The sequence below is a fragment of the Aedes albopictus genome, chromosome 1, assembly GCF_035046485.1.
Source record: "Aedes albopictus strain Foshan chromosome 1, AalbF5, whole genome shotgun sequence".
NCBI classification, from domain to species: domain Eukaryota; kingdom Metazoa; phylum Arthropoda; class Insecta; order Diptera; family Culicidae; genus Aedes; species Aedes albopictus.
Genome location: NC_085136.1, coordinates 332,738,895 through 332,760,144, shown reverse-complemented (window position 1 = coordinate 332,760,144; position 21,250 = coordinate 332,738,895). Strand labels below are relative to the sequence as shown.

General features: G+C 41.6%; 5 protein-coding genes and 1 long non-coding RNA gene across 13 annotated transcripts in view; all 6 read left to right on the top strand.

Moving 5' to 3' along the window:
- Window positions 1-2,309: 2,309 nt before the first annotated feature.
- Window positions 2,310-5,729, top strand: LOC134285795 (uncharacterized). Of its 2 annotated transcripts, XR_009996648.1 has the most exons (7): window positions 2,310-2,561; window positions 2,631-3,468; window positions 3,527-3,698; window positions 3,762-4,458; window positions 4,512-4,689; window positions 4,754-5,530; window positions 5,594-5,729. XR_009996648.1 is itself a non-coding variant. In XM_062847355.1 (5 exons), exons 2-5 carry the CDS (start codon window positions 3,161-3,163, stop codon window positions 3,896-3,898), a joined length of 546 nt encoding a protein of 181 aa, XP_062703339.1. In that variant the 5' UTR covers window positions 2,310-2,561; window positions 2,631-3,160; the 3' UTR covers window positions 3,899-4,193. The 2 variants fall into 2 exon arrangements, 1 of the variants encoding a protein (XP_062703339.1); XM_062847355.1 differs by lacking the exons at window positions 4,512-4,689; window positions 4,754-5,530; window positions 5,594-5,729 and having other exon boundaries at window positions 2,631-3,167; window positions 3,239-3,468; window positions 3,762-4,193.
- A 1,259-nt stretch (window positions 5,730-6,988) lies between these two features.
- LOC134285796 (uncharacterized) lies at window positions 6,989-11,743 on the top strand. 5 transcript variants are annotated; one of them, XR_009996652.1, is made up of 7 exons: window positions 6,989-7,201; window positions 7,386-7,563; window positions 7,655-8,053; window positions 8,121-8,283; window positions 8,357-8,424; window positions 10,773-11,038; window positions 11,377-11,707. XR_009996652.1 is itself a non-coding variant. In XM_062847356.1 (3 exons), exons 1-3 carry the CDS (start codon window positions 7,187-7,189, stop codon window positions 7,780-7,782), a joined length of 321 nt encoding a protein of 106 aa, XP_062703340.1. In that variant the 5' UTR covers window positions 7,002-7,186; the 3' UTR covers window positions 7,783-7,817. The 5 variants fall into 5 exon arrangements, 1 of the variants encoding a protein (XP_062703340.1); XR_009996650.1 differs by having other exon boundaries at window positions 6,990-7,201; window positions 7,655-8,283; window positions 11,377-11,545; window positions 11,608-11,743; XR_009996651.1 differs by having other exon boundaries at window positions 6,990-7,201; window positions 7,655-8,048; window positions 8,126-8,283.
- Window positions 11,744-11,782: 39 nt separating this feature from the next.
- LOC134283962 (uncharacterized) lies at window positions 11,783-13,290 on the top strand. Of its 2 annotated transcripts, none has more exons than XM_062850901.1 (2): window positions 11,783-12,115; window positions 12,508-13,290. In XM_062850901.1, the coding sequence occupies exons 1-2, from the start codon at window positions 11,929-11,931 to the stop codon at window positions 12,789-12,791; spliced, it is 471 nt and encodes a 156-aa protein (XP_062706885.1). In that variant the 5' UTR covers window positions 11,783-11,928; the 3' UTR covers window positions 12,792-13,290. The 2 variants fall into 2 exon arrangements, with proteins under 2 accessions (XP_062706885.1, XP_062706888.1); XM_062850904.1 differs by lacking the exon at window positions 12,508-13,290 and adding an exon at window positions 12,181-12,340.
- Window positions 13,291-13,469: 179 nt separating this feature from the next.
- On the top strand, window positions 13,470-18,565 carry LOC134285792 (uncharacterized). Its single transcript, XR_009996643.1, has 3 exons — window positions 13,470-13,578; window positions 13,639-17,348; window positions 17,605-18,565. It is a non-coding gene; the product is annotated as an uncharacterized LOC134285792 (long non-coding RNA).
- Window positions 18,566-18,888: 323 nt separating this feature from the next.
- LOC134284063 (uncharacterized) lies at window positions 18,889-20,107 on the top strand. The gene is made up of 3 exons (XM_062842296.1): window positions 18,889-19,143; window positions 19,214-19,379; window positions 19,439-20,107. The coding sequence occupies exons 1-3, from the start codon at window positions 18,889-18,891 to the stop codon at window positions 19,585-19,587; spliced, it is 570 nt and encodes a 189-aa protein (XP_062698280.1). The 3' UTR covers window positions 19,588-20,107.
- An 11-nt stretch (window positions 20,108-20,118) lies between these two features.
- Window positions 20,119-21,250, top strand: part of LOC109404086 (uncharacterized) — a 65,815-nt gene continuing 64,683 nt past the window's right edge. Inside the window, exons 1-2 of one of the 2 annotated variants that reach the window (XR_009996647.1) lie at window positions 20,119-20,316; window positions 20,381-20,555. Coding sequence is in view for 1 of the 2 variants with exons in the window: in XM_029867882.2 (XP_029723742.2) it covers window positions 20,158-20,316 (159 nt within the window). In the remaining variant the exon portion in view is untranslated. Of the gene's footprint in view, window positions 20,317-20,380; window positions 20,556-21,250 lie in introns of those variants that run through there. The other variant, XM_029867882.2, reaches the window with a different exon arrangement.

Sequence of the window (21,250 nt, the reverse complement as noted above, 5' to 3'; positions counted from 1 at the left end):
GACTAGATAACGAAACACTTGTCGAGCAGATTAAGAAAGCAGTTTATCATATAAATCGACGTCGGTACACCAAAAAACAGTCCCTGAAAAAGAAGTACACGATTGTTGAAGTACAAGAGTAGATATTATATTGGATGATTTTTTTATGACCAACCTTCTCCAGCTTCTTCATGCAAGAAATCTATACGTTCTACGATTGCATTTTATAGGTTGAACTGTAGTACTAGATTGACATATAATTTTGATTTATTTTACTGCCACATTTATACGCGTCGAAAGGTGTAACACCGCCTATGAATATCGATAGTTGAATAAAATTGCAGCGAACTCTCTAACCAGCTTTGATTTAATAAAATTCTAGAAATAATCTATTATTTATTTATCATACAGCTGACTATCTGCTATCTGACACACTTGCATACTTCCAGAAACATTACGACGACCCAACCTGGCAAAGCGTAAAAAAGAGCTGTTGAGGTACCTGAAGCCGTTCAAACGACCTGAACAACCGCAGCGGAAAGTTTCGGTTGAAGGATTTGCCTTTCCTGTGTACACTTCGGACGAGGTGGAACGACTAGAGGAAGCTGTCCGCTCATCCAGAAATATACGCCGACAGTATATAGCCTATCTGACCGAGCGGAAACCTCGCCACATGGACATTGTGGAATGTTTCGGCAAGTTCTTCACCGATGAAGCGATGGCTCCGTATGCGTGGAATGGCTACAAGAATCCAAAGTTTCCACGCAAGGCAATGAAAACTATGGACATCTTCTCCTACTGTATGCTTGGTAAGGATGAGAGGACTTTTTTGGGAAATCTACGACTTCTTGCACATTCTGGTTCAAGAAAAGTTTAAATTTTCTGAGATATGAAAAAAAGTGAAGTTAAAATCAATATGGATTGAACTCACCAATGATAATACAGCAATATTCCGATTTTATCACACCCTCTGCTGTGCCAATTTGAATTAATTTTCTGCTACATTAGGGTTCATCTGTGTTCTTCAAGATGCTTTTTGTAGATGTTATTTGCAACGTTGAAAATGTTGAAGACAATTATTTGTTGTGTATGTACTTTGTTTCAAAAGGAGAATGATAAAATTGGAACATTTCTGTCTCTATCTCTTACCTGTCAGATGTTTAATATTCACTGTTTCTAGTTACCCTCGTGGTAACGACATTTTCTCGTGTCCTGAATCTCATCAACGAAGTCAAGGACGAAGTACTAGATTATGTGCAGGAAGGTTTCCTTTATCTGTTCTATGCTAATTCATGTTTTGAATTTCAGAGGCTTGGCAACGACACGGAGTTACTTCGATGGACATCCTCTCGGACATCATGACCAAGGTGATCACGAAGATTGCCGGTCGTCGGCGGTCCAACAATTATAACCAACGGAAGCGCATCCAGCAGTTTTGTGACAAACATAATGAATAAATGCTCAATTGATTGTTTGAATATTTGTGTTTTTAAAATTTTTACAGTTGCTATGTTAAAAAATAGGAAAATGTTGTGCATATTAATTCAAAACCGTTTCGTTCCAGATGTGGTAGTTATCAAGGAAGACTTGCACGAGGCTTCTTCCACGGGTGTGACCGGGTTCAGCTTTCCGTTATTCTGCGAGGAAGACGTTGATCGGCTCGAGGCTGCAGTCAAGATGGATCCTATGGTTCGCCGGCAATATGTTCGTGACTGACGTGCTTCTTTCGGCAAAGATTTACCTGTGATTTTTTTTTTACTTTATAGATAAAACATTTGAAATCCCTAGGAGAGTACCAACCCAGTTCGTTTGCGAAGTATGTGAGTGAACTATTCAGTGATCTCTCGCTTTACAACTACTGCGTTACAGTAGACGGGAATGAACATACTAATAAGAAGGATATGATTGGATACGACATTTTCACGCACTGTTTACTTGGTAATGCATTCATCTAATAATAGCTACCTAACAATATTTCATTGTAACAATACATATTTTCCACAGAAGCCTGGGTGCCACAAGGTCTGACGATTTCCAAACTGACCGAGCTATTGAAATCGGTGACAGTTAGCCTCAGCGAGAGACGACAATTGTCCAACCGAAACCGCCGAAAACGATCGGAACTCATTCAGAAGTGGCTCCTAAAGGAGAATCCAAAACAGAAATCCTAAAAATGCAGTGATCAATAAAACTTTCTGAAAAAAGAACTACATACATACTAATAAAAAGGATATGATATACATATACATACATACTAATAATTGAAGAAAATCATGATTTGAAACTTGCGATTCTTTCTTGCATACAGTACTAGAAGACTCAATCAGAAATCTAGTAACGCAAATAATTTTAACGTTACAGTGAAAGGTCCACCCACTGGAGCTACGTCACATAAGGATTTTGAACAATTGAAGCTAGAACTGGCGCAACTGGATGTCCTTTTTAGCCAACGCCGGGAGACGAAACAAAACGTAAGTGGACGGTCGATGGTCAATGGTTTTGTGTTTCCACTAACAACGGAAGCCGATGTGGAAAGGCTGGAAGCGGCAGTGCATTCGAACGCCACCGTAAGGGGGCAATATGTGAGTGTTGATCATTTTTGTAGTACTAGATTTTTGAAATTTATTAGATTCTTCGACCTCAATATTCAGATTCAACTGTTGAAAGCCAAAAAACCGAAACATATCGATCTGGTGGATTGTTTGGCAATGCTTTTTGGTTCAAGCTCTGTGGAAGCCTATACCTAGAGTGGATGTCGGATATCAAAATTTCCAAAGAAAGCGATGAAAAATTACTCTATTTCAACGGATGCATGCTAGGTTAAGTTGTTGAAGTGTTTTATGATACGTCATTTTCGATTTACTGACAAAGCATCGAAAGACAGAACGTCGATTTTCAAATCATCCGAATGGCCTCCATGTAGATGGCACAATGCGTGAAACTATTGACGTACTAGCTCATTATGTCGCTTCAATGTGTAAATTCGCTTTGAAACTGATTAATGCTTCTCATTTCACAGCTGCTTGGGAATCACAAGAAATGGACATCAAAATGCTGGAGGAGAACATCAAACAAGCTATTCATCGCATTCGACGGCGCCGGTTGGCAAACATTTTATACGATAAGAAAAAATCCACCTCTGAAATGTGATATGTTGTCGAATAAAATCCATTAAAATCCAATGCAATGTGTGTCGCATTTGAATGATAATTTTTAGTTGAATCAGAGATCACCTAACCTCGTTCATTGTCCGTTACAGATGTATTCTATATAGCAGACACTCGTAGCCCTAGCACCAAAAAGGGTGAAATCCGGCTGAATAGGCGATCTTTCAAATTTGCGGTAAATGATGACGACGAATCGAACGATGAAGCTGAAAATCCTATGTTCCGATCCGTGCCTGGGTTCAGATTTCCGCTGAAAACAGCCAAAGATATTGAAGATCTCGAACGCAGCGTTCGCGCAAGCGCCACCATTCGACGACAATATGTAAGTTTATTTCGATCGAATCTAGTACGTCATTTCAAGTAAATAATTCGTTTTTCAGATTGAACTACTACGGAAAGCACGTCGACTGGTCGAGAAACCATCTTTTGCCTTCCTGAAGTTGTTCAGCGACGCAGCACTGCTGGACTACAACTACAGCGGGCGATGCAACTTTTCCGGAACACAGAAAAAAGCAATGAAGGATTACAAAATCTTCGCTGAGTGCATTGTTGGTTGGTTTTAGCTGTAGTGGTTGATATGGCTTCTTCATTTACAAGTTTTTTTTCACTTTGCAGAAGCTTGGGGTGGGGAATCCTACTCGATAGAAGAGCTTCGACAGTATTTATGCAATGCGATCACGTTGGTTAACAATAGAAAACGAGGGGCTCGCTTCCGCAAGAACCAGCGAAGTACTAGAGGAGACAAGAAATGACACCGCGGATGAAAACTGTGCTGGGCAAGCGATCGAAAATGATACATAATGCTCGCATTTGTTGAACTGATGCTTATTTGATAATTGAAAACTGTTTAGTATTATTCTTCATTTTGATGAGGAAGTGCGTAACGAATGGTTTAGTGGAAGAACAATTTTTCAAATATCAATCAAAACGTACAAGAATTCTTCCAAATTTGAATCGATATTTTCTTTTATAATGTGACTGTACACAATCTAGTACTACATATTTTTGTTTAGGCTCAATTAAATTCATACAATTATTTCAATTATCGCCACGAAGTTTGAATCACTGCCCTATAAGATTGCATCGCAGTTGATTTGCTCAAAAATCTAAATAATAACAAATTCAACTCTTTTCAGCATGGCGTTTGCGCTTAAAAAACCCTAATATCAGCTGCAGCGAAACTAAGGCACTGCTGGCCGCGGCTATGGAGCACACTGGTGTACCGGGATTCCGGTTTCCGATCCGATCTGAGGGCGAAATCGAACGGCTAGAAGTTGCCGTCCGTAGTGACATGTACAAATGGGACAATTATGTAAGTTTTCATCGGATTACCAAGCCAATGTGCAACATAAGTTATACTTCTAGATTGCATTCCTGCGAGATTTGAGGGCCAATGATCTCCACACACCAATACGGTGCATTTTCCAGTCGGTGTTCTACGACGAAGCTCTAGCTAACTATAATTATAATGGAATTAGCACTGCGCCGGGCGTTCAGAAGCGAGCAATGAAAAGCTACGCCATCTTTAGGGACTGCTTCGCTGGTATGTACATTTTGTATCAGTTCTGGGTTACAGTATATATCGTTTTCTCTTATGTGTTCTTCAGTGGCCTGGCAAGAATTTGGAATCACCGACGATATGATTCGTGCCATGTTGACAGAAATTATTAAAAATATCAACAGGCGAAAACGAAATCGACAATATAAAAATCGGATACAGAAGAAAAAGAGGCTTCAAAACTCGTTTGGTAAGTGCAAATTGAATCGTGTGGTCATGATATACAGTTTAATGTTTTCGATTTATTTACAGAAACTACGAACCCCTGAAATGTCTGGTACATTAGTTTTATCATGACTAATCAACATGTCGAATTAAAAAAAAAAAAAACATCGCCACCAATAAAATCATCATCAAGGGGGTACAATCTAGTACTGCACTGCTCAATTGTCGCTTTTGTGTAATACTCCATAACTGTCTGCATGAAATCTCGTGGAACAGTAATAGTACACTAATGACAACAGAAGGAAGACTGTTTTGCATTTTCAACAATAAATCTTTTAATTTATCACAACCCTATGTTTCACTGCAGTTTATGAATATTTCATCACCTAACATCAGTACAACTTTTCTCGAAATCATTTTTTATAATTTCCCAGGCACAAACACCATTTCGAACGTCCGTTGGATTATAAAGCCAAAAAAGAAATCTGCCCTTAGTGCAGCGCAGCGCAGGTCCTCCGAACATGTCCGTCAGCCGGATTCGATGATAGATTCCAAAGTAACAGAAAACATTTCAGGTTTCCGATTTCCCATTGAATCTGACAACGATATTGAGCGCTTGGAAGAAACCGTTCGCAGTTGCGCTCTTACACGTAGGAGATATGTATGTCGTATTTTAATCAGTCTAACCGTAAGTACGTTATTCTATAGGATGTCATATTTTCAGATCAATTGCCTTCGGCAGATCAAGGACTCAAGCGAAAATGCATCCATCGAAAGCATCTTCAAGATGTTCTTTTACGACGAAAGTCTCACCGAGTACAATTATAATGGCTTCAGTAACAGTCGTCGGGCCAAGAAACGGGCGATGAAGAACTACGACATTTTCACGAGCTGCTTCTTGGGTTTGTCTGCAGCAATTACAAATCGCTAAAAATGCATATCGATGTCTTGAAATTCTTGTTTTTGCAGAAGCCTGGATGGATTACGGAGTTACGAAGGATGAGGTGCGTCTAATGTTGTGCAAGGTGATTCGCAACGTACACGGCCGTAATAGATTTCGTCGCTATAAAATCCGGAAGCGAGAGCAGGAAATGACAGAAGATTGTATTTATTTGGAAGAAGATGATTTGTAATAAAGCTTCACCGATACAGTTCTTAGATTTCATCTTTGCACAGCTTAGTCACACATTATGAATAACTCAGGAAGAATGTGATAATAATTCAACTTATTTTTGTTCCAGCAAACAAACGTCAAGCACCTATCACAAAACTTTTATTTCCGTTACCCGATTCACATGCCGTCATTGATTTATCACAACTAAGTTTTAATCTCTGGAAAATCACTGGAATTTATGAATATTTCATCAGCTAACATTAGTATAACTTTTCCCGTAATTCTTATAATTTCCCAGGCACAATCACCATTTCAAACGTCCGTTGGAATGTAAAGCTGAAAAAGAAATCTGACCCTAGTGCAGCGCAGCGCAGGTCCTCCGAACATGTCCGTCAGCCAGTTCCGATAGCAGTTTCCAAAGTAGCGGAAAACATTCCAGGATTCCGATTTCCCATTGAATCTGACAACGACATTGAGCGCTTGGAAGAAACCGTTCGCAGTTGCGCTCTTACACGCAGGAGATACGTACGTCATGTTTTTATTAGTCTTACCTTAGGCACGTAATAGAATCACGGAACTCCTATTTTCAGATCAATCGCCTTCGGCAGATCAAGGACTCGAGCGAAAATGCATCCATCGAAAGCATCTTCAAGTTGTTCTTTTACGACGAAAGTCTCGCCGAGTACAATTATAGTGGATTCAGCAGTCGTCGGGGCAATAAACGGGCGATGAAGAACTACGACATTTTCACGAGCTGCTTCTTGGGTTCGTCTGCAGAATTTCCGAATCACTAGACGTTGCATATCTAAGTCTAAAATTCTTCATTTTGTAGAAGCCTGGACGGATCACGGAGTTACGGAGGATGAGGTTCGTCAAATGTTGTGCAAGGTGATTCGCAACGTACACGACCGGGAACGATTTCGTCGCTACCAAAACCGGAAGCGAGAACGGGAACTGACTGAAAGTTGTATTTATTCGGATGAAGATGATTTCTAATAAAGATTGACCGATACAATTACTAGATTTCTTCTTTGCACAGCTTAGCCACACGTTATGAATAACTCAGGAAGAATGTGCTAATAGTTCAAAATATTTTTGTTCCAGCAATCAAACCTGGAGCCCCGACCATAAAACTTTTTGTTTCCGCTAACCGATCCGCATGCCGTCATTCAACTGGAGGATTTTGTTCGGATAGATCCCAACATGAGACGCAAATATGTAAGTAATTTGTACCACAACTCACAATGTTTTACTTCCCTAAATATCGTAGTTGTACCTTTTAGGGGAGTAAAATGTAGCCGATGCTGGAACAAATTTCATAAACCAAAATTGTTTGTTTCTTGACAGAAACGTCCTGTCTGTACTAGATTGACTTATCCGTGTTGTTGTTTTGTTCCTTTAGATAAAATTTCTGCGCCGCATCAAAACTCCACGACAAAGCCTTGAAGATACGTTTGGTAAAATCTGCACCGATCAAGCCATCTTCCGTCACTTTAACTGGACGTCCAACAAGTCCTCCCAATCTATGACGCAGCGAGAATCACTGCAGCATTATTGGATATTCACAGATTGTTTGTTTGGTAAGTATCTCTATCGGAGCTAGTACTTCATTTTTATCTCGGAACTGTAAATTCTTTATCATTGTAGATGGCATTGTTCTTACCATTTCAGAGGCTTGGAGCAGTCACGGTTTGGCCATGGAAACGTTGAAATCAAAAATGGCAAGCGTTATCAAACGCATCTATGTTCGCAACAACGTGCGCAATTTTCGAGCTAGGTCTAAGATTGTAGAGCTTTGAAGATTTCTAGGATATGAATAAATGTAGAAAAACGATATTTCCACTTTTGAAACTAATTCTGAGATTTGCTTAACATTTATCATTCTAGAGAGTAACTTTTTTCTTAATTTCATGGTATGGAATCAGCTGAAACGCCCCAGAGAAAATCACATCGTGGAGTTACATCGCATTCCGCCGCTGGGTTCAACTTCCCTATACGTTCTGAGCAAGCTATAGAAGAGCTTGAATCTTCCGTTCGATGTAACGAAAAATCCAGAAAGCAATATGTAATGTTGATTTGCTTTGGATAGAAAAAAGAAGTAAAGCTCGATTGTTCGTAACTTTTACACATTTTTCAGATTAGGTTCCTACGCTCGAAACTGACCGATGATCAAACCGTTTTCACCGTGTTTCAACACATCTTTACCTACCAATCTCTGGTCGGATACTGCTGGACGAAGCGTTCCAACTTGGAAAGAAAATCCATGAGAGATTATGAAATATTCACTAGTTGCATGTTGGGTAAGTGTTGGATCGCAGTATGATCCTTGAATGATCCTGAAACGTATGCCTTAAACTACACATTTTTTTTCAGATGCCTGGCAGTGCAAGGGTGTAACGGAGGAATCCCTAGCCGAGCACATCCGTCACGTGATCAGAAACGTAAATATTTCAAAACGGAAGTTGAAAATTTGACTAAGGAAACGATATTCTAGTACTTTATTTAGTAACTGAACCAGGACTGTTTATTTGGAAGTGTTAGAGAAGCCAAACAATAAATATGATCCTTTCTAAATAATTTCCAGCAGTTAGCAGTGGCCCTACCAACGGAAGAGCAGCTTGGCGCAGCTACACTTGAAGATGGCTGGAGGGACATCCGATCCGCCATAGGTAGTACCTCGGCTACAGCACTAGGCTTCGCGACTCCGAATCACAGAAACGACTGGTACGACGGCGAATGTGAACAGTTGAAAAACGAGAAGAATGCAGCATGGGCGAGAATGCTGCAATACCGTACGAGAGCGAATGAGGCACGTTACAAACAGGCGCGGAACAGGCAGAACTCAGTCTTCCGGATGAAGAAGCGCCAGCAGGAAGAACGAGATCGCGAAGCGATGGAAGAGCTGTACCGCGCTAAGGACACACGAAAGTTCTACGAGAAGCTGAACCGCTCGCGCAGAGGCTTTGTGCCACAAGCCGACATGTGCCGAGATAATCACGGGAATATTCTCACGAGCGAGCGCGAGGTGGTCGAGAGGTGGCGGCAGCATTACGATGAGCACCTCAATGGCGACGTTGCAAGTACCGAAGGTGGCGTGGTAACAGATCTAGGAGTATGTGCACAGGACGGAAGACTTCCGGCCCCTGACCATCAAGAGATTGAGGAGGAGGTTGGCCGGTTGAAAAACAACAAAGCCGCTGGAGCAGATCAACTACCAAGCGAGCTTCTAAAATACGGTGGAGAAGCACTGGTGAGAGCACTACACTGGGTCATTACCAAGATTTGGGAGGAGGAAGTATTACCGGAGGAATGGATGGAAGGTATCGTGTGTCCCATCTACAAAAAGGGCGACAAGTTGGATTGCGGGAATTACCGCGCGATCACACTACTGAGCGCTGCCTACAAGATACTCTCTCAAATCTTATGCCGCCGTCTATCACCGATTGCAAGAGAGTTCGTGGGGCAATATCAGGCTGGATTTATGGGTGAACGCGCTACAACGGACCAGATGTTCGCCATCCGCCAGGTGTTGCAGAAATGCCGCGAATACAACGTGCCCACACATCACTTGTTCATCGATTTCAAATCGGCGTATGATACAATCGATCGAGAACAGCTATGGCAGATTATGCACGAATACGGATTCCCGGATAAACTGATACGGTTGATCAAGGCGACGATGGATCGAGTGATGTGCGTAGTTCGAGTATCAGGGACACTCTCGAGTCCCTTCGAATCTCGCAGAGGGCTACGGCAAGGTGATGGTCTTTCGTGCTTGCTGTTCAACATTGCTTTGGAGGGTGTAATAAGAAGAGCGGGGATAAACACGAGTGGGACGATTTTCACGAAATCCGTTCAGCTGCTTGGTTTCGCCGATGATATTGATATTATTGCTCGTAAATTTGAGACGATGGCGGAAACGTACATCCGACTAAAGAGTGAAGCCAGGCGAATCGGACTAGTCATTAATGTGTCGAAGACAAAGTACATGCTGGCAAAGGGCTCCAGGGAGGAATCACCGCGCCCGCCACCCCGAATTCATATCGACGGTGATGAAATCGAGGCGGTTGAAGAATTCGTGTACTTGGGCTCACTGGTGACCGCCGACAACGACACCAGCAGAGAAATTCAGAGGCGCATTGTGGCAGGAAATCGTTCTTACTTTGGACTCCGCAGAACTCTACGATCGAATAAAGTTCGCCGTAACACGAAGTTAACCATCTACAAAACGCTGATTAGACCGGTCGTCCTCTATGGGCACGAAACATGGACCCTACGTGCAGAGGACCAACGCGCCCTTGGAGTTTTCGAACGGAAGGTGTTGCGTACCATCTACGGCGGAGTGCAGATGGAAGACGGGACTTGGAGAAGGCGAATGAACCACGAGCTGCATCAGCTGCTGAGAGAACCAACCATCGTCCATACCGCGAAAATCGGGAGGCTACGGTGGGCGGGTCACGTCATCAGGATGTCGGATAGCAACCCGACTAAAATGGTTCTCGAGAGTCATCCGACCGGTACAAGAAGACGTGGAGCGCAGCGAGCTAGGTGGATCGACCAAGTGGAGGACGATCTGCGGACCCTACGCAGAGTGCGGAACTGGAGACAAGCAACCATGGACCGAGTGGAATGGAGGCGGCTACTATGTACAGCAGAGGCCACCCCGGCCTTAGCCTGACCGGTAAGGTAAGTAAATAATTTCCAACGAAGAGATTGTCATTGAGATGCTTTTCAAATTCTAGTACCACAATTATACCAACAATTTAGTTTTCTTTTGTATACCCTCTAGGCAAAAATATCGCCAAGTTGCGGAATCGGTTGCAAAGTCTCAACAAAATGACCGGCATGGCGTCGAGTCGACACGAAAAGATGCAACTGGAGGTTCAAATGTGTGACTTTAACAAGAAACTGCAGGAGTTGCTTAAAACTGCCGAGCTGCAGAAGCAGCGTTCTGCCGCCCATGTTGATGGTTTCCATTTTCCGTTGAGTTCCATGGTCGAAATCGAACGATTGGAGGAAGCCGTTCGGAAGGATTTCGATGTGAGGAAGCAATATGTGAGTAGCAAATGCGTTCAGGCTGGGATCAGACCAGCCTAGTGTTATCGTATTAAGTCATGACATTTTCAACCGATTTATAGAGCATGTTATGCAGAGTACTAGATTAGTTGTAATAAGCTGGAATAGTTCGCGTTCAACTAACTTCTTTTACTGACAAACAGGCTTAGATGTTGTTATTTGCCAACAGAGTTTTCACTACTAAATTGGTTCTTCTAGTACTTCAATATTAAGGCCCATTTTTAAAATTACATTTTTAAGTCTTCGCAACTGCTTTCAAACAACTTAACGTTTGGATTCAAACCAAGAATGCAGCATTTTTCACTTTTCATCTCTAGGTACGCTACCTGTCGCTCAAGAAGCCCCCGACGATGGACGTAACTAACTTTTTCTCGTATCTCTTCACCGACGATGCTCTGATGGGCTACAACTACTCCGGAACCAACAACATTGGCGATTCAAAGATGCCGATGAGGAACTATGAAATTTTCATCGATTGTATGATAGGTTTGTCTCTCTATCCACTATTTGGAGAAGTACTAGAATACAATTCGTGAATTCACTTTCAGAAGCATGGGCTGATCATGGATTGACGCACATACTACTCGAGGAGAAGATAAAACTTGTGGTGAGAAAGCTTACCGCTCGACGTCGCATGCAGAAGTTTCGGCAGAGAAAATCAATGAAAGTTCAAACTTGTTAAATAAACTTGAAATGTTCAAAGAACTTATATGTATATTTTGTTATTGACTTTAAGTTGTTATTTAATGTATGGTAACGTTAACAATTTCCCAATATGAATTTCAGATCCCTTAAAACCACGAAAAAAGGTATTCACGAGGACGGTAGAACTGGATGAGTGTGCCGCCGCAGATGACGAACAGCGCTACATGTTCATCGTGAGTCGAAAGGGAGGTATTCTGTTGGTGCACGAAAGCCACATATACCGATCCAATATGCGTCGTCAGGGTCCCCACAAGAACATACTGTACTGGGAGTGTGTACACAATCGTTCGCAGAAGTGCCGTGGTCGACTCAAGAGCGAAGGGAATTACCTGTTTATTTCGAACACCAATGGTGAGTATTGCGTTGTCGGTTGGCTTATGAATTTGAATAACTAAGCAATTGTTTTCTAATTTCAGCCACGCACAATCATCCTTCAGATTTGAATCGAATCAACCGAGCCAAGGTCGGAGGAGAGCTGACATGACGCACATTCTTTTCACTTTTCAAATAACATGTTTCGTTGTTGATAAGAAATTGTTTTCAATTATTTTGCAATATATAATGTCGATTAATCTAGTACTGACTTGTTCACACTAATCCTAGATATTGTTGACATATTTTCGTCTTTTATTCTAGTACTGCACATAATTGTTATTCACCGTTAGTGGAAATCTTTGAGTCGTTCATCTATGATTAAACTGAATCCAACTAATTTTGCTAACATTTTGTAACTACAATTTCAGTTCAGGAAATGTCCCCGACATGCGATGCCCCGCAGTATGTCATTAGCAAGTGTGGAACTGTTCAGCTTCGGCACAATGGTCATCTTTTCAATCGACACGTCAAGCGAGACGACATCACATACTGGCGCTGCTCGCAGTTTACCGTGTACAAGTGTCGCGCCCGGATTAAGTCCGTACTCGAAGAGTTTTTCATGTTGAACGTGGAACATAACCACCAGGTAGTGGCCTCACCCAGAGCGTACGGATCTTTGAAGCGACTGAAACAACAACTTGCAAGATATTAATAAACTACACTCGTCTTTGGAATTCAATTTAGTACTTCATTTTATTGAATTTAGGAATTCTCGGACAGTTTTGCATTGACCTAATGATCCAAACATTTCAGATGTCTATGTCCGATACGTTTCCGGATTTCGAAGAAGTCGCAAGCTAAAACTAGGAGAGTTCAGCTACACCAAGAACAAGGAAAGTGCAAACAAAACGTACTGGTCTTGTGCGAGGGCAGGCATGAGCAAATGTAAAGCACGGGTTCTAACCTACACACTGAGAAACGGGGAAGAGAACTTGGTGGTTCGATATCCAACACACAATCATGAACCATTCTAGTACTGCAATCTTATATGATACTCTGTAAATAAAACATTAATGAGTTGGTGGAAACTGTGGTGGACTTTTCCTCTATGTCATATATTTGTATTACGTTGAAGCATGACTAATCAATTAATTTGGATTCCATTTTAGTGTTTAAAATTGTTAACATTGAAGAAGTGGAAGATGATCAACCCAAGGAAATATCCCAAGCAACACACATGTTATATAAGAGTTACGACAGCGCAAGTTTAGGTTGTATAGAAGTTAATTTTACGTAATTCTAACCTTGTGTTGAAATAACGTAAAATAAACTTATATGCAACCAAAACTTGCGCTGTCGTAACTAATATAGAACATGTGTGTTGCTTGGGATACTTCACCGTCGGGCAACGTGGTTGCGTTTTGCTGCACGTTGATGGCTACAAATTCGTAAAGAATCGTAAGGGGGCATACAAAACCTATTGGATCTGCGCTAAAAAGGTGAGTAAGTCTGTTTATGCAGAACTTTTCTTCAACTAACAAATTGCAATTAAATTCCAGGGAAGTACAGCCTGCAAAGCTAGAGTCATCACCCCGGCAAACAGTGAGGAGAAAAAAGTTCCCACGTTGATAGCCCGCAGCGGAACACATAATCACCCTGTATTCGTAGAGCGAAAATCCCGCAGTTCTGCCACACATAGGATTTTACTTTTCGAAGACCCATAGTTAAATAAATCTATCTCAACTGAAACTTTGTGTTTCGTGCAATCGTTTTGAATCCTGAAGAGTGTCGCTTTTGCATGAGTTTTGGATTAATGGATTTCTATTTTCCTTTATAGATGACAACGACGTTGACCAGATTTACTTCATTGCGGAGATCATCGGTTCTGGTTCTGCAGAGGGAATGAAAACTGCGAAAATTCCCGCAAAGAAGAAAAGTAGATCCAAATCCGCAACGATGCCTTCGGCAAACAATGAAATGTTCAATTTTGAAAGCGATGGTTCACCTTCGAAGCCCACCTACACAACCGGCCGGGGAAATAACGTTCTCAACTACCAGGGCCACCGCTACATCAAGAACAATGCGCACAGCGGGAAAATTTACTGGAAGTGTACCAAATGGCACAGTGGGTGCAAAGGACGTGCCATTACCAACGTGCTGATTCCGGGCTTGGTTGTTCTGAAGAATACGCACAACCACGAACCATCGTAATTTCATCAACGGCGGTTTTTGATCTTGAGCCAAATAAAAATGAACAGAATTGATCGACCTTCCTCATATTTTCCAACCATGATTTTTAAGTAATATTCGTTTAGCTATCTTAAGCTCATAAGCTCCCGCAATTCCAATGGTTGAGAAGTCAGTTTCTTTTTTTTTTTGGTTTTTTTTAATGTGTATTTTAACTTAAATGCTAATTCTACACTCAAGTCATCTTTGTGAACTTTAAAGTGGATAAAATACCGCAGCAACTTCTTGAGAACCTCTTGTTGAAATTTCTGAAAAAATCGCCACAAACTTGATGAATCGTCATGTAGAAAAAAATCATCCCAGTAAAATAATGCTAACTTGCACTGCAATCGTTTTATGAATTTCCTTTTCACGTGGTCCCTAATGTTCATTCAATCTAGTACTACATCGAATAATGCATCAACTCTTAAGTGCCCTTTCATACCAACTTTATGCAATCGCAGCCATTTCTTGCATTGCCTAATTTTAGCCGTGAAACATCCAGTCAAAGCGATTGTTACTTGTTTGTGGATAACGGAATAACAACATGCAGTACTGGAAATACAATTAGTACCATAACTGCATGCATAGTCGTGATCGACGAAATAAATCTATCACCATGAGACGTCATCGGGCATCGTCGGAGGCAGTAGTAGTAGTAGTAATTAACTTGCCCACGGTACCACGACAGGTGAAATTCTTCCTTAACAATACCTTCCTCAGAAGAAGCAGCAGACCATTGGCTGTCGCAGGATTCTTCGAACAATCTGTACAGTCTAGATCATGATCAAACAAGAGAGAATAAAACCGTTGTTTTGAGCTGTTGTTGTTCGTTAAGTTTTGTAATACATGATTACTCTAGTACTTCACAGTAATTCCTACAAAACATGACATTTTATCATTTTCCACAGAATCCTCCAGGAGGAAGCTTTACGAAAGGTTTTTGCTTCCGAAAGCCGGAATGGAAGTGGCCCGGTTCGGGATCAGCCAACGAGGAGCGAAGAAACTGATCTGCCATGGATACGAGTACGTCAAGGATCGAGACTTTCCGGATTCGACCAATTGGCGCTGTGCTTTGTTCCGTCGGCAGAAGTGCCGCGCTTGTGCCATAACCAAAATCATAGACGGTATTACCTACGTAAGGCTTTCGAACGATGCCCACAGCCATGATGTCCGGATGTACCGGAGGCATCCAGTGATTATTACGAAAGCGGATGAAATGGAGTCTGTATAGGAGAAAAGTAGTTTCTTCGTTGAATTATTGTGAGAAAAATATACGTATATCAGAATGGGTTCACTGCACTGTTTTAACTATGTTTTCTTTAGTGGTTCCAATGACGTACTAGATTACTACTGCACTAATACGAACTATTCGCATTTTTAGGTGTTTTCGAACCGGCTGTATTCGGAACTACTCGTCGTGGTCAACAGAAACTAATACACAATGGGCATGCGTACACCAAGGATCGACAGTCGGCGAAGACTTGCAACTGGAAATGTTCGCTCTTCACCCGGTACAAGTGTAAGGCACGTGCCGTTACGAGGGACATCAATGGCGTGGTGTACGTGAAAGTCACCAACACGTTACACTACCACCCGGTGGAGCAGTACAAGATCAACTACCGAAGGCTGGCCGTCAACCCAATGAGCCTGGCGAACACTTTTATCCCGCATGTCAAGGATGAGTCGTTTTGAGATGTGCAAGTATCGATTATAAGTAAGAGTAGGGTTTCTCGTCGCAAATAAATTATGTGTTTTAGTGTTATTCTAGTACTTCAGTAGATATATTCACCCTAATGAAACACTCTGTAAGATGACCTCCGATGACCAATTATTATTTACTAGGAGTAGAGATGATTCTACTGCAGTTCTAGTACGTCATTGTCATACACTAAACTATTCTGTACTTTTAGATGACAAAGCTGTGTTCACCGAACGAGCCCAGTACGAGTACACCTCCCGAGGAACGCAGCGCTTGCTTCATGGCGGATATTACTTCAACAAAAACAAAACCAACGAATCGAGCGGGCGGGTGAACTGGAAGTGCCAGTTTTACCAACGGCTGCGCTGCAAAGCAAGAGCCATCACAAAGAACATCGACGGATACGATTACGTACGCGTCACCCACGAAGAGCACACCCATCGCCAGGATCTCACCGAGGATGAGTTCCGTCGTCCCAAACGGAAAAGAGATTTCTGAGTTAGGAAGTTTGGGAAAGTAACTGCGACACAATCATTTGATGTAGAATTGCATGCCAATGAGTTTTAATAAAAACTTATTTATTTTTCATTGTGTGAAATTACGCTCCGTAATGGTTTTGTTCTAGTACCTCGTTTTTAGTAATAGCCTAATAGTTTAGAACGACCTCATCAAATTATTATTTTCTTGTTCACTGTGGAGTGACTTGAGCTATTACCAATTTAAATTTATTTTCAGGCTGTTTCAACTTGAAAAAAAAGAAATGCATCGAAGCGATTGTGTAAATCTAGTACTCCAATAGAAAAAAAAACCTTATAACGGCCGAAAGAACCCATTTGCTCAAAAGAAGATGACATTCTAATCCATATTTTATCATATTTACGTAGCTCTAACCTATTCATAATGATTCATCCAACCTATCCCAAACAGTTAAGCTGAAAATTGTTCAACATTCGACACGCAAATCGGACGAGCACTACGACGATGATGATGAAGACGGCGATGAGGATGACGAAGCGAAGACCCAATTCCCGTTGGACCTGAAGATGGTGGTGGGCCGCAAGGGACGCCCAATGCTGCTGATGGGTGGCCACGCCTTTTTCCGCAACAACACCCACAAAAGCAAAACCTACTGGCTGTGTGCCAAGAGCCGTTCGCTGAAGTGTCGCGCCCGAATCATCACCCTGGACGGCAGCGCCGGACTGATCCTCAAGAATCAGGTTCATAATCATCCAGCGGCGTTGGAAAGGTCCTAGGCGAGGATAAGAGTTATCGAGTTTGTGTGACGCTGTACCAGAGCGTTCTGGTACTTGAACAATTTTTCGATGTTCTCTACATAATAAGGTGTGTGGGCATTATTTTCAGCGATTGAGCGTATTGTAATTTGAATTCTGTGCAAATAAAATGCCCGAAATTGAGTTGCTCTAGTACTTCAATTACTGAATGGGCAATGAAAGGTAAATGACTTGCAAAACTTCTGTTTGAGATTTTCTTTTCTTTTGAAATAAAGGTTCTGTTTTTGAGTGCACCCATCGCGTTTTAGTTTATCTCACTCTAGTACTGCTAGAAAATCTACTAACATGCTACATTCTTTTTTCAGTAACTACAGTTATCGAATACGTTACGGAGGACAAGGCCAATAATGGAAAACCGATCAAGCCCACCCGCTCCAAGCGGACCAAACCCAAGCACAACGTAAAGGAGATTATAAACAATACCCAAGGAGTCCCCGTGGTGTACCAGAACACACGTTTCGGAGCGGCTCAGGTACTCTTGGAGAACATGGTATACTCGTTCACCTACACGAAGAACCAAATAAGCCACTACAGATGCAGCCGATACAGGAGCCAACAGTGCCCGGCCGAGGTAGTTGTCAACAACAAGCTGGTCTACTATCTCTGTGCTGCCCATAATCACGATTTGGCTACCGGTCAGCAGTTGGATGGTATCTGCAGGTCGTATCAAGCTAGAGATTCGACGTAGGTGGTGATTGGATGTGGTTGTAATGTACTGGAATGGAGAAAAGTATGTACAGCATTCCTAGATGACCAGTAAAGTATGCGTTGACCTGATTCCTTCGGGGCCGGAGAAGTCCCCCTCCGATATCATCTAGCGATGGTTGGCTATGCCTGGTGGAATCGCCTAAATTTGTCCAAATTTATGTCATACTTCTTGAATAATTTCATTGGCATTTATATTTAAGATTGCAAAACATACAGAAGTCATAACATGATTATTTACATAGCTACGTAAAGTACTAGATTAAGGAAGAACACAAAATCAAATACAATATTCCTACACTATCAAGAAAGTTTTGTTTATGATTTTGTTAAACAGTGTTGAATTTACAATTAATCAATGAGAATTGTTACTCTAACGCCACAATCATTCCAGATGACCGTGAAATCACCTTCATTGTGGGAAGACTCGGCAACATGCAGTTGATCATCGACGGTCACCTGTACACCCGGTCTCAAATCAGGGAACGCATCATCATTTGGCACTGCTCTCGGCAAAGATCTGGGTAATTTAGGCATTCGATGTACATATTTAGAATAACTTCGTCCCTTGACACATGTGTTATTATCCTTCACAGATGCAAAAGCCGAATCAGCACCCTGCGAGGCGAACCGGGAACGGCCTACTCTTTCCGTGAGGACCACAATCACGAGAGCAAATTTGACTTCAAGAATAGGGACATTAAAGTTCTCAAGGTGGCCAAACTGTTGATTGTTGGCAAAAACCGTTAGATTGCGTTGATTTCAATTTCAGACTAAACAATAAAATAAAAATTAGTTTTTCGTAACTTTAGTCTTGATTCTGTTGGATACTGTTTTAAATGAAAAAAATGATAAAAAAATAGAAATATCACTAACCCATAAAAATGTTCCTTGCAGATAATAAATCTGATGAAAGTAATATCTGCGTCGTGTGCACCGCCGAAGGGGAGTACAAGATTCAGGAGAAACCTGCAGCTACAGCGAGACAAACAAAAGCGACCAAAGCTCCATCTAAGGCTTCGTCGCCGGTGCGGGTTGTTTGCATCCTAGGCGGATTCACATTTCCGATCTCCGATGGGGATGAAGTGGAACGATTGGAAAAATCCATTTCGGAACGGGCCGACATTCGCGAGGAATATGTAAGCTGTTTTCAATTGGGAGGGATGTAGTACTAGAGTGATTTTGCTAGATTGTAATGGCATTTTGCAGGTAAAATTGTTGAAGCGCAAATCGAAACATATCAAACTATTCCAATTTATGCCGTCAGTTTTCTCGGATGAAGCTCTGGAAGGATATAACTTCAATGGAGCAAACGTGCTTGGTAGGCGCAAGATCGCCATGAAAGGTTACAGTATTTTCAGCAGTTGTTTCATGGGTGAGTTCAACGGTTTTTGACAGTGATAACAATGTACCAAGTAAAATTTTATTTCACAGATGCCTACGAATCGGAAGGGCTAACCATGGAAGAACTTGCCAACCAGATAACCACGGCCATCAAGCAGACTCGTAACAGAATGCGTCAGCGTACCTTCCGGGTGAAGAGATCTATCGAGAAGATGTTGAAGGAAAAATCGGAATACTAGCTGGTTGTGTTCGTTCTGGAGTAAACTGGAAAATTCACCGATAACCCATTGGGACTCTTGTAGACAATAAATAATGTAGTACTAGATTAGATTCATACCTGACCGATTATAAATTTTGTACTTATTTGATTCTAGCGAATCAACTTAATAATTTTCATGTAAACAATATAAAAGTATCATGATTTTGATATGAGTTATGTTTGTTTTCGATGCTATTACAAAAATATTATTTATCTAAAATAAATAAATAAGTTAAAAATATAACTCATCTGAAGCAGAAAAAACAACCAATTTGCAAATAATATCTGTATACAGTTGCTGAACACTGTAAGACGGCATCGCTTCATTTATCAATCTAGTACCTCATTCATGCGATATCAAACCATATCAAACTGTTTCCTTTGTTTAATAGAAATAGCCGTGGAGGACATTAAGCTGGAAAGCATTCCCATCCAAGTGGATTCTACACTTTCAACCACCGGTAATGCAGTACTAGAACCACTAGCAGAAACTCATAAAAATGAGGTAGACCTACGTGTACATGAAGGTGCCGCCGGCAAACCACTTCATATGCAGCTAAACATCAACCAAAATGAGCGACGTCCTCCGAGTAGAAAGCATTCCAAATCAGTTCGCGTGGCTGGATTTGAATTTCCTCTGACATGCGAAGAGGATGTCGACCGGTTGGAACTGATGGTCAAACGGAATCCTACCATCAGAAACCAATATGTGAGTTTTCATGGGATGTTCTGTCCTCATTTTGCCTCATTTAGATTTTTAATTCTTCCAACAGATAAAATATCTGGCCGCCAATAAATTACCCAACATGGAGATTGCTCACATCCTTTACCGATTTTTCAACGACGAAGCCCTCTCGAATTTCAACTGGACTGGCCAGGAACGGTACGACTCCAGTGCTTCGGGTAAAAAGAAAGCTATGCAAAAGTTCGACATTTTCAATTCATGTAAGCTAGGTAAATCTAATGCTTTGTTCTACTACAACCCTGGCTTTTTTTGCACGACTAACACCGTTTCCCATTTTCCAATTGCAGAAGCGTGGTCTGGCCACGGTGTTACGCAGGGCGCTCTGGCTGGTTCGCTGAAGAAAGCTGTGCAACTGGTTGCTCGACGGCGGTACAATCTCATCTACAATCACCGGAAACGACTTCAAGCGCTGGGTCCCGAACACTGACGTTTTCCAGTGCAGGTCGTGAAATAACACAGCTTCATACACAGTTTTACCTTCTTATATTTTGATCGTAACTAGAAAAAAAAACAATATATTTCTTTTTTGATCTAGTACTTCACACGTTTCAATCGTTTTCTTCTGGACAAATTCTTCAAATTAAATTGAACGAAGATTTCTTAACTTTACGTAACTAAGTTTTTCTGTTTCTTTGCAGCAACTACAGGGAACAAAATGGAAACGTCTACCACTTATCCGAAAATTGAAATCATCTCTCAAATACGATTGCATCCACCACAAGAAAATCCAACGATTTCGCGACTGCACGGCTTACTGAGAAGATCTAGCGCAGAAGGGGCATCTGGAAAAGTTCCTTTGTACAGTGGCAGCGACATCTACATAGCAATGAAGGACCTGGTAAAAATCTATTCGCCCAATCCGGCTCTCTACACTGCCCGACTGCTGGACATAATATTC

Excerpts from the sequence above, each read along its gene's own strand:
- LOC134283962 (XM_062850901.1), top strand. The coding sequence starts at position 11,929 with ATGTTCATCGTGAGTCGAAAGGGAGGTATTCTGTTGGTGCACGAAAGC. Across the intron at positions 12,116-12,507 it reads GTTTATTTCGAACACCAATG|TTCAGGAAATGTCCCCGACA; the intron begins GTGAGTATTGCG and ends CTACAATTTCAG.
- LOC134285795 (XM_062847355.1), top strand. Across the intron at positions 3,469-3,526 it reads CCACCATTCGACGACAATAT|ATTGAACTACTACGGAAAGC; the intron begins GTAAGTTTATTT and ends TTCGTTTTTCAG. Across the intron at positions 3,699-3,761 it reads CTTCGCTGAGTGCATTGTTG|AAGCTTGGGGTGGGGAATCC; the intron begins GTTGGTTTTAGC and ends TTCACTTTGCAG.
- LOC134284063 (XM_062842296.1), top strand. The coding sequence starts at position 18,889 with ATGTTCCTTGCAGATAATAAATCTGATGAAAGTAATATCTGCGTCGTG. Across the intron at positions 19,144-19,213 it reads CCGACATTCGCGAGGAATAT|GTAAAATTGTTGAAGCGCAA; the intron begins GTAAGCTGTTTT and ends GGCATTTTGCAG. Across the intron at positions 19,380-19,438 it reads TTTCAGCAGTTGTTTCATGG|ATGCCTACGAATCGGAAGGG; the intron begins GTGAGTTCAACG and ends TTTATTTCACAG.
- LOC134285796 (XM_062847356.1), top strand. Across the intron at positions 7,564-7,654 it reads ATTCACAGATTGTTTGTTTG|AGGCTTGGAGCAGTCACGGT; the intron begins GTAAGTATCTCT and ends TTACCATTTCAG.